This window comes from Epinephelus fuscoguttatus, linkage group LG4 (assembly GCF_011397635.1).
Source record: "Epinephelus fuscoguttatus linkage group LG4, E.fuscoguttatus.final_Chr_v1".
Lineage (NCBI taxonomy): Eukaryota > Metazoa > Chordata > Actinopteri > Perciformes > Serranidae > Epinephelus > Epinephelus fuscoguttatus.
Genome location: NC_064755.1, coordinates 35,668,456 through 35,679,819, shown reverse-complemented (window position 1 = coordinate 35,679,819; position 11,364 = coordinate 35,668,456). Strand labels below are relative to the sequence as shown.

Genomic DNA, 11,364 nt, shown 5'->3' with positions numbered 1-11,364 from the left:
GAGCAGCACCGTGCTTTATGAAACTAGGCTGTCCTAGTCGGATCCCTGGTCATTTCCCATAACCTTCAAAGGCTAACCTAATTTCCTCTTGCTTCGCTAAGAGACACTCCAAAATAAAACCGTTATTCAGTGTTAAACAGCTATTATTCTTTGTTTCAATTTGAAGTTCACTAATTACTATTATTATTCTCTCTTTTAAACAAATGTGCAGCATGAATGAATAATATTCCCAATACATATCTTAATGTTTGTGATCCTTTACTAATGGTGGGTAATTAATGTTTAGAGGCCAGGCAAGTGAAGAAGTGAACTAGCAGTACCCATGTAAACAAGTAATTAGCGCCGAAACATATGATGTGAAATTACCTTGCGGTCTGCATCATCATTTAATGAGGTATTCAATCAAAGAAATCCAACATTAAGTTGCTTATTTGGTCACTGATAGACAAAAAATACACTCAAATGCTCAGCTAGACTTCAGCTTGTGCTCGTTAGGAAACTCTCTAGAAACTGTTTCATTGATCTGTAATGATGATGAAGAAACTGTATCAAGGTCAATGGGACTCAGCTTACAGTGGCCTATAAGTGAAACAATCAATGAGGTCATAATGTTACAGTAGTGACGAATGAAAGAGTTTCACAGCCAGAGATCTCAGCACCTGGAGAAGTGGTTGTCATTGGTGCGATCTAGGGATCAACCGATTGTTTCAGGGTGATTCCAATACCACTTAATAGTAATCAAGGCGACTGATCAACGGTATACATTTGCAGTCAAATGAAAATCCTAGTGTAAAACTTAGAATGAGATAAACCTCACAAACAGCCGTTAATCTTCTCCCCTCTTTGGATGTATTGCAGCCTGCCCTTCCTGGTGTTGATCTGTTTTATAACCTCTGCAATTACACCTCCAAAACACTAGCTGACGGTGTAGTTTTTATGCCTCTGTGTTCCTGTTAAATGCAGTTGAGTTTGATTCAACTAAAACACCTAAAACACACATGAAACATGGCCTCATAGCAACAGCATTAAATAAAGTACAAATTCGGCTCCGTTATAACTTAAAAGGAACTGACGCACCAAGCCGACGGTGGGCTATCCGTCAAAGTTGGACTGTTGGTGAGTGTCTGCTGCCTCGTCGGGCCCCATCGGCTTTTGCGTCAGCAACAGTGGTGATTGAAATCACTCTGACTGGCATTTCAGCCCATCGCATGAGAGGAGAAACAGGAGTGAGAAAAATGAACAAAAAGCTAAAGTCAAGAGACCAAAACAAACTTGTTATATTAGGTCAGATTATTTTTCTTTAGCCATTGAGCTTTTTAGCAGAAACATTTTGTGATGGTTTCTGTTGCTGTTCACTGGTGCACAGTAAATATGCTTTGTTCTTTCAACATTGAATTGTGTTGTTGATGTGCTAACAGGCTAACTAGCATTGAGACAGTCTCCCGGTTTCCCTTTTTGAAAGTGGATTACAGACGACTGTAGTCTGCTGGTGTGGAGAGTTATTTCCTCTCACGCAAGTGCAGAATGTACATGCAGGTTGACGGTCAGCTGTAGTCTATGTGGTGTGCTCATGTGCAACTTTTTTTGGCTGAGACACGGCAATATCAGAATGCAGCAGGAGGCTTTTGGTGCCGCTAATTCTCTGAGGTCAGATTAGTGTGTCTGGGCCCTTAGGTTCGAAGACTAAAATGATTGTTTTTTGCCAGACCCACATATACAACATGCTAACGTTATTAACACAAGCCAATGAAATTGTGAACAGTGAACAGTGTGTAAATTAACCTAGCTTGGTGGAGTTTTCCTGACAGTCACAAACGTGCTGCTGTCCCAAATGAAGGTTTCCATCCTGAGTTCAATGCGTATTGGCAAGTCCACGCTACATACCTCTGGTGTATGACATGCATGTTTTGTCAGTGATCAAATGTTTATAGTTAATGACCTACAATAAACTCGACACATTAATCGCCCACATTCAAGTGATGTCTTACTCCGTCTTTTGTTCCTTGAGGTTCTTGTACTCATACAACTGAAGTTTCATCCAATGACTACTGTTACTACTTGCGGAACGGTGCCATCAGAAACACTGGGTGTTTTTGCAACTTCATGTCATTGGATTTTGATGTTTAACAACTTCAGTAATATCTGCTGCCTTCCGTTTGACACAGTTCCACTCACTGATCAGAGCAGCTCCAGTCGGGGTTCGTTGCCTGACTTATTACTCTTGACGTGTAACATTGAGGGACGCTGACACTGAGGGAGGCAACAGACTGCAGACAGAGGCAGGTGGCAGCATCAGAGCTGAAGTACTGCATTTTTCAATAAATTAATTTTGTCGGCTATCAGATGAAAAAAATATTGATTCCCTTGAATTGTAAAAAAGGTGAATGTCATGGCCAATAATTGGTCAATCCTTAGTATGAACCAGCGTTATCCAAACCCCACACATACCCAGCTGAAGTCCTGACTAACGGCACCTTCAGAATCAAGATAGGACCATCATGTGTTTAAAAAAGTCCATAGATTGTTTAATACAACATACCATATTCTCAACAATTCAACATCAACGAAATTTTGTTAATTAAAAAAAAAATCTGCATATTACCTTTATTGCACAGAACAATTTGAATGTATTTTCCATAGATTTCTTTTTTCAGATCTTTTTTTCTTCTTTTTTTGTAAAAAGTTGGCTTGGACTACATGGTCAATATAGTCCAGGGTCAAAATAAAAAAGAAGGAATAACAGAAACAAAAAACAGGATCCCGGGATCACTCGGGACCAAAAAAAGGCTAGGTACAGTAGCCACACTTTGAACGAAGAGAGCATTCATAATCAGCAAGAGGGAGAACCATGAGCCATATCCAGTGATTTTTTTTTTTTCCTTTATGCAAAACGGATTACACCAAAGCTGCTTCAGATTGCTCCATGGGTGAAACCATCTGTGTCACTCGAGCCATCTGCATATTCTGTCCATACTTCCAGCCCATTACTGTGTCGTTGTCTGTAATGTCATCCATCATAAATAACTTGGCCTTTATCCTCACACACGTTTGCAAGGCCCAGCTGTCCACAGTGTGTACTTGAAAAGGAAAGGCTGTAACCTCAGATTTTATATGCAGGACCAACTGGGAGCATAATATGCGCAGTTCCTTTCCCCCTGACAAACATTGCACATTTCTGGGGAATAGCAAACCTGTTAATGATCCTGGAAGGTAATATTTCCATGGCTTTGATGGGGGTGGGGTGGGGGGGGGGGGAGCATCGGCATAAATAAATCATTGATTTCATAAAACGATCAAGAAAAATAACCAACAATGAAAGAAATATTCTACAGCTTGAGGAGCACATTGTATCCAAAAACGTGAGCACCACAACTTTTATTCCTCACAATCATGTTGAGCACAAAATAATACCGTTACGTAACAGTTTCTGAAATGCAATTTTAAAAAGGCAGGGAAAAGCGCTTATGGTATCAAGGTACCATTCTGTTTGATGGCAAAACCCTGGGCTAGATGCTGCATCTATTGTTGGTACAAAGCCCCATCATATCAGCAACATCACACATTTGCTTTCTTTATCATGCCCTCAATCCATGTGTGTGTGCGTGTGTGTGTGTGCACAGTCTGGTTACATCCGAAAATTAGGGATGAGGGATACTGATATCTGATACTGGGCTCAAACGGCTTTGTTAAAGCATTTCCCCAATGCTAAGATCCTATAAAGAGCCTTGCTGAACAACAGGATTTGCTGCTACTTGTCAGTACTAATTTATGTCATTTGTATTTCTAAAAATGGAATATTTGGACTTAGCTTTTGGCAGATTTTTACGGTGCGGTACTGACAATTGGTCACCCCTGTACCACTGAACCTATGTGTTTTCAGGACACTTATATTCGTGTATCATTCTGTTTTTTGGGTCACATAATGACCGATGTAAACTGTTTTACAGCAATCGTCATTGTACCTTCTTGGGTTTAGCTGCTGTGACATTCACATTAGGTTCTATGTAGTTCCTCACATACAGTTTTGCATTTGAATTGTGCCATACTGTGTTATGTGTTTCTGCTAATTGCTGGGACAAACTTGTTTTCATCAGGTGTTGTGACACAGATATACATTTAATGGATTACAGAACAATCATCACTGTAGGAAAGGAAACAGACCATACCGTATGTAGCACATAGTATAATGATGATGTACATGAAATGCATCAACGTCGTATAAATGTGCTCATCAACCCATACAAATCCCATTCATAACTTGACATCTAACCTCGGAATTAAAAAAAACAAACAATAAATTAAAAAAATACAGACAAAAAACAGCGATGGACAAAATATGATCTGCCCGTCGCATTCTGGCTGTTTGAAGTGTTTTTTCTTTTCTGATATATTTTTCCCAGTATAAATCCACAGGAATATGAACTGCTTATGACAAATCTTACTTTCAATTAATGCCCCCGCAGGCCTCGTAGAAACCACCAGTGCCCCGTAGCACCAGATGTGCTTTCATTTCCCTCTCACTTATGAAAGTCAGGAACTACCCTCCTCTCTAGTAACTTCAGTCAGGAAAAAACATTACTCTATGTTAACAGACCAGGATCCACAGGTTTGTAAGGGAGGAAAGAAAATGTCTTCTTTTCCATTTGTCTTATTTTTCGAGTTCAAAAATGAATAAATCCCACAGCTCCGTTAAATCATTTTCATGTTAAACTTGCGGGGAGCATCCACCGTGCTGCTGCTCATGCCAGCGTCCGATTTCCGTGGCACGTACTCGATCTCGATGTTGTGCTTGGTGTTGCCTTTACCTCTGCTCCAAAGGAAGAGCAGTACCAAGCAAAACAAGACGACACCGAGAAAAGAGATGAAGCCCATTGTGGTGGCGATGATCAACGTCTTTATATCAAAGGGGAAAGGGGCGTTGGCTCTTGTACCGTTAGCACCAGTTTCTGTGGGCTGGTTGGAGATGAAGGCAAAAGTCTTGTTGGGCTGGTGTGGCCAGTCAGGCGAGTAGCTATGAATGTGCAGGTGAGCAAGAGAGGTGTCATTTCCACCCGCGTTGCTTGCTATACACACATATGTACCATTGTCTTGAATCTGGGCATAGCGAACCTCGAGGGTGCCGTCTGGCAACACAGAGAGCCTTCCAATTGTCTTGGTGGTGATAAACTTTTTCTGCGGGGAGAGCCACATTATCACTGGAGCAGGATCTCCATCTGCTTGGCAAGCAAAATGAACAATGGCTCCCTCATCAACAAATTTCTGCTGGGGCTTGCGATCCCTAATCCTCGACTTGCGACATGTGAAGTAGTTGGGCTGCAGAACATCCGGGAAGTCTTTGAATTCTTTGCCTTGGACAAACTCAGGGGAGGCACAGGTGGGCTGCTGCCTGTTGAAGTTCAGTCTCCAGCGTCGACGGAAAACCCATAACAGTCGGCAGTCACAGGCCAGGGGATTATCATACAAGGCAAGGGTTTCCAGGTTGCCAACTGAATGGAAAGCCGACTCCTCTAAAGTGCTAAGAGAGTTTCCAGACACGTTTAGAATCTTCAGGTAGTTCAGACCACGGAAAGAGTAGGGCTCAATCATTGCCAGTCTGCCTCCTACCAGGTGAAATTCCTGCAGACGCAGAAGATCATGGAGCTTATTCCCCTCGATGGTGTGGATCGGGTTATATGAAAGATTAAGAAAGCGCAAATAAACCAAGTGCCGCAGGGCTACATAGGGAATTGTGGTCAGGTTGGCATTTGCGATGGTCAGGGAGGTGAGATTTAATCCATACAAGCAATTTGGGGTCATCGTATCCAGATATGGCCAATTGGCTATTTCCAACACTTTGAGCCGATACAGCCGTTTGAAGGAGTAATCCCGTATGACATTGATATTGAGGAGGCGCAGCCTGAGCGTGATCAGACTGTGAAGGTGGGTGAAAGCCTCTGTTGGCACAGAGGACAAGTTGCACTTCTCCAGACTCAGGTGCTCAAGGCTACTCAGGCCATGAAAAGCCCGGTGGGAGATAAAAACCAGGTCGTTATCACCCACCTCTAAAGACCGCAGGTTGTACAAATCCTGGAACATGTAGTCCAACAGGATGACAATCTTATTCTCACTTATGTCCAGCTGCGTGAGATTGCTCAGGCCTGTGAAAACGCCGAGCTGGATCAACTTGAGCTTGTTGCTACGCAACCCCAATGTCCGCAAGCCGTAAAGGTTGTTGAACGCTCCGGGTTCTATAGTGGAGATCGTGTTTTCGCTGAGCTCCAGGTGTTCCAGGTTGGGAAAGGTGGCAAACTCGTCTGGGTTGATGGTTCTGATGCGGTTCTTGCTGAGGTCCAGCAATCTCGTTTCTGCAGGAATGCCCTCGGGAACTGTCATGAGCTTCTTGCGGTGGCACATCACAGAGCGCTCTTGAACATTGCACTCACAGCGGGATGGACAGCCTGTAGTGGAGCCAGACAGCACGGTGCCCAGCATCAGGATCAGAATGGGCTGCCAGCAAGCCACCAGGTAGCTGTGCCCAGTCGCTTCCCCGGCCGCCATCTTATCGGTTACCTGGGGAGACACAGAGAAGAGGAAAAACATTTAGTCCTGAAATGAATCTCAAACAACTGACACACTGATGATTTTTACTGCCAAACACTGAAAGATTTTGACATTAAATGGAGATTGTGTAACATTAAAATATATCAGCTCAAACAGGGACTTTAAGAGAACATTCAAATGAGGTTGTATGACATGGTTTAATATCACTGAGCTGATATTCCAATATGCAGCTCTGCTAAATTCAGCAATGTCACATCATATGAGATGGAAGTAGTGTCCAGCAGTGTAAACTGACAGCAGTATGAACTTCTATTAAAACACTTTCCTTTGGCCACTGTGTCCGTTTTCTGCCACACGGTTAGTTAAAGAATCACAAGTGCTAAAAGGATGCCATTCTTGTGTGACACAATTCCCAACAGAACAGAGTATGAATCCGGGTACAATATTCATGCCACACACTCAAGATGAATAGAGGTGGGCGGTTACGAGGAATAAGGTATGTGCTTGCATAATTGAGAGTGCTGACAGTTTTGAATTCTGCATCGTTCCATTTTTCTGCACAGAGCTTCAAAAGGTATTTCAAATGCAAGCAACTGCTGTGAATGCACAGAATTCTATCAGACCTATTTGCTATATAGAACAGGAAGTACTGATCCTAGCAAGAAAATCAAAGGCCAAGTAATTCTAGTAATCTACATACATCTTGCACCGCACAGTCACTGTGCCTGCTGTATGCTGAACACTATTTCCCCCGCACACCTTGCAGACGATCAATCAGTCAATGCTCTCAGCCTGATATGAAGTGAAGGGGCACAGCTTCAAGTGGAATTAACAGCATTTTTCAAGACGGTTATCCAACTCATGCTGTGTCACAGACACATGTGCTGAGCACATCTGTGGTTTGTTCTGGTAGCATAAATTCTTTTTTCCACCCCTACTCTCTTTTCATCCTACCTCTACTCTGAATTCGCTGTCAGGGTTGAAAAAAAAAAAACACAGTAGGGGGGATGGGGTGGCAGTAACAGGAGGATGCAATCAAAGACGGATGGTGGCAAGTGTGATGTATGTGCTGTGGCTGACACACGGCTTGTGCAATCCTTTACGATAAAATATAGAGCATACACCACCAGGGAATTGGATACTGAGAGATAAATACAGGATTTAAGAGTAAAAAAACAAACCATATTTAATATCAATGCCATCTGTTAGCATGCCTCAACAACTTCCACTAACAATTGAATTAAGTATTTATTTGATCAAGCTAGAATATGCACAAAATTATTCATATTATAGTGTGAATCTGGAGCATCATTTATTTATGCTATGATCTGCAGACAGTGATTCTGAAACATTAGTTGTATGAAGGGTCCAGCAGTAAAAAGGCAAATGGACTTAAAGAGTGATGATTTAGGATTTAAATGAATCATTTAATCACTTAAATTGTGTTGGATTCCAACATTTAAACACATGTATTTGGATTGTTATTCAGTGACGTGATGAAATGTGCAAGATAAAAAACCCAGACGAAAAAAAATCCTTCACATCTAGTTCACACTCATCAAGACATGTCTCTGGGGGACGCCTGTCTGTGTGTGATGGCTGTTGTCACAATATGTAGAATTTTGCCAGTGGTATGCAGTTTCATCTCCTGCTCTAAATTTGCCTTTAAAGTCGATTGCCAGCCGGTCACATGGTGCTTTTGTCCTGATCCACACAATGTTTGTGGAGAGAAGGATAGTGCAAATGTTTGTGCCTCAGCAGATTTCATGGACCATATTACATGTGACAGATGGAGACTGTAGAGAAACAGGGAGGAAAAATTTGTAATATTATGGTTGACAGTTAATTATGGGGTGACATGTTGCCACCATTGTGGTCAACACTAATAACTTTTTTTTGCCGCTAAACCAATCGACAACTGGACATCAGACTCATCAAAAAAAGGGGGGTTTATGGTTTCGATTTACTTCAATTTCTTTTTATTCCCTCTGAGGTCAAAGTTCAAATTGGGGATTTGATGATACCATCTGTAATCAAGTGAAACCAAGACATTTCAAAACAGGCAGAGATGATGGTGCGCCCCGAGACCAAAGACGTGCAATGTAGCCCGCTGTGCTCCTCGCTGCCTCCAGCCATCCTTAATCATTCTTATACGTTAACCCACATTGATCAAGTCGGTGCTGAGCGCTGTGAGATGGAGTGTCGTGGGGCTTTGTATGGCATGCTAAGACACCTTAGAAGAAGGAGTGGCCTTATCGCCAAGCTCAATTCCATCTGTCATCCTCTATCATGTGGCTTTCGCATATTGGATATCAGTCAATGAGATGCTATCATGTCCAACTCTATTATCACTGACACTGAAACCCAATCAGGAAAATGATCAAATCATAATCCCTTGTTGGTAAAGCTACATGACTGCAACTTCAGCAGGTTATGGACCCCAGTCAGGCATTTTAATGAGTCCTGGCACTCCTCTACCCAGGGTCAAAGTCCCCACAAAGTAACACTGCACCTGATGACTCAATCATAATTCACTGGATCCTTTTTGAAGTTCTATTAGAAAGAGATGTTACTCAAGTTTTCAGAGTCATTCCTTCAGAATGTTTGCCCATGTATTTTATGACGGAGCAGCTTCACTGCACATGGCTTCAGCAGCAAATACGCAGAGAAACAAATAAAGATGGGGACACATTAAGATGAAGAATGCCATCCGCGGGTAAACATTTGCAGCTCTGTTTTGTTAATGATCTAGTGTTATCATTCCCTCGCAGGCATGTAGTCTGAATGCAGTTCTTCATTCCAATCAGCACTCAAGTGAGCTCCCAGAGAATTACATTAATTGAGGTGAAGTGAGAGGGGGCGTGCTTCTTAAAGAAAAGAATGTGGTCGACGGGAAGTAAGACAGCGGTGCTGAATAAATGAGGGCCCACTGGTCCAAGACCAGTAATAACTAGATCAATGAATAGTGAGATTAATGCCTTTATGACAGAATCCTCTGGGATCCTGAAGATGTTGCCTGGAATTAGAAGGTGGATGGTGCCCTACAGTATGTGGCCATCTCATCAGTGGATGTACAATCATTACAATCATAATTAAAGTCATTAAAGGGTACATTTTCCCATTTTTTTTGTGTCTAAGTGACTAATGGACCAGCAGTTTTTGAAACTCATTCAGTATTGAGCAAGACAGCTGCAGCCGGCAACGGCTAAACAAGCTGCAATGAAATATTAATGGGGAATGTGTCAATGTACATCCACTAAAAGTGCTTGTTTTTGCCACTGACAGGTTTAGATTCTTGTTGTAAGTGTCTGACAACATTATCCTCCTCCTACCTGAGCTTTTCTGGGATGCATTTTTGTATTTTTTCCTAGCTATTTGGGATGAGAAGGACCTGATAAGTACACAGAGCTGAGAATTCCCTTTGAAGTTGCAACTATAAAATTTGATCAGGTTTTGTACCCTGTCCACTTTTGTGTCAGGATAGGCTGCAGACTGACTTTGCAGAGATGGCTACCAGCTTTTTTTTTTATACATGGATTACTGTGTTGTGCTTTTGCTACCACCAGACACATAAAAAATGTCCATGAACGATGACAACAGGTCAAAGATAAGCAGAATGAAGTATAAGGTGCAGCAAACTGTAATGTCCTCATATGAGGACGCAGGGTCAGAGGAGGTTATGAAAGGGGGTCCATGTCATTGGTCCGACAGCCCATTGGTCCAACATCCTATTAGTCCGACGGTCCGCGGTGCTGAACGGCTCCCGGTGGGCGTATTTCTGCCTTGATGGTGCGCCGCGACCGGCTCTGGGTCAGCTGGGAAAGGCTTGAGGCGGAGCAGGCTCACGGCTTATGTGTTTGTCACTTTCTTTTTCATTTTAACCCACACCATGATCTTTTCCTGACCCTAACCAAGTGGTTTTTGTGCCTAAACCATCATGATGGTTTCATCATGATGATCATGATGATTTCGGAACAACGGGACTTCGGAACAATGGGTTTAATACGGTCGGAACAATGGGATGTCGGACCAATGGGCTGTCGGACCAATGGGCAGTTCCCATGAAAGGACCCCTCCAGAGATAGACCTCTTTGTTAAACATTAAGATCTGTTATGTTTAAGCAGAAACAGCCTCAAAATTGTAATCACAAGACCAACCAGACTCCATTAGAATATACAGTAGTTTTATCATTGTAATACAAGCGACATTCAAAGTCAACAGAAATGAAATTAAACTCACAAAAATCATCTTTGTTCATATTTCAACTGTTCCAACAATCAATAACTCTTGTTTGGTTGAGAAGAACCTTTAACTTACCCAGCTGTATGTAAAAGCATGCTGACTCTACACATGCTAAAATTACTTATTATTCAAATGGAGTCTGGTTGGTTCAGCAATGATGATTTTCCTGCTGTTTCTGGTTAAACAAAAAGTGTTTTACTCTTTATAGAAAAGGTCTGTCTCAGTAGGGATCCCTTCCATATTGTTCTCTGACTTGGCCAGTTGCAGAAACACACACTTTTAATAGACGTAAATTGACGCTGCACAAATGCCCCAATTGGTTATTTTGCGGCTTGTTGTGCCCCTGCAGGCTGAAATGCTTTAGCTCAATACTGGAGCAATTTCAACAACTGTTGTCTCCATTAGTCACTTAGACACAAAACATGGGAGAATAGGATCCAGTATGAAAAATATTAAAGTTACCTTTTAAATCAAGTTTATTTAAAAAAATTAATAAATTTTGAGCTGTCTTATCGAGGAACATTAGCCACATGAGGGTTTCATTTAGCCCTCTTTAAATTGGTTTCCTCCACAAATTTTCA

At 42.0% G+C, this 11,364-nt stretch overlaps 1 protein-coding gene across 3 annotated transcripts in view; it reads right to left on the bottom strand.

Annotated features, from left to right (window-relative positions):
* Positions 1-2,597: 2,597 nt before the first annotated feature.
* lingo1a (leucine rich repeat and Ig domain containing 1a) overlaps positions 2,598-11,364 on the bottom strand; it is a 195,956-nt gene continuing 187,189 nt past the window's right edge. For all 3 annotated transcript variants that reach the window (XM_049573561.1, XM_049573562.1, XM_049573560.1), the window contains one exon: positions 2,598-6,549. In XM_049573561.1, the coding sequence (XP_049429518.1) occupies positions 4,690-6,537 (1,848 nt within the window). In that variant the 5' untranslated portion in view covers positions 6,538-6,549 and the 3' untranslated portion in view covers positions 2,598-4,689. The remainder of the gene's footprint in view (positions 6,550-11,364) is intronic.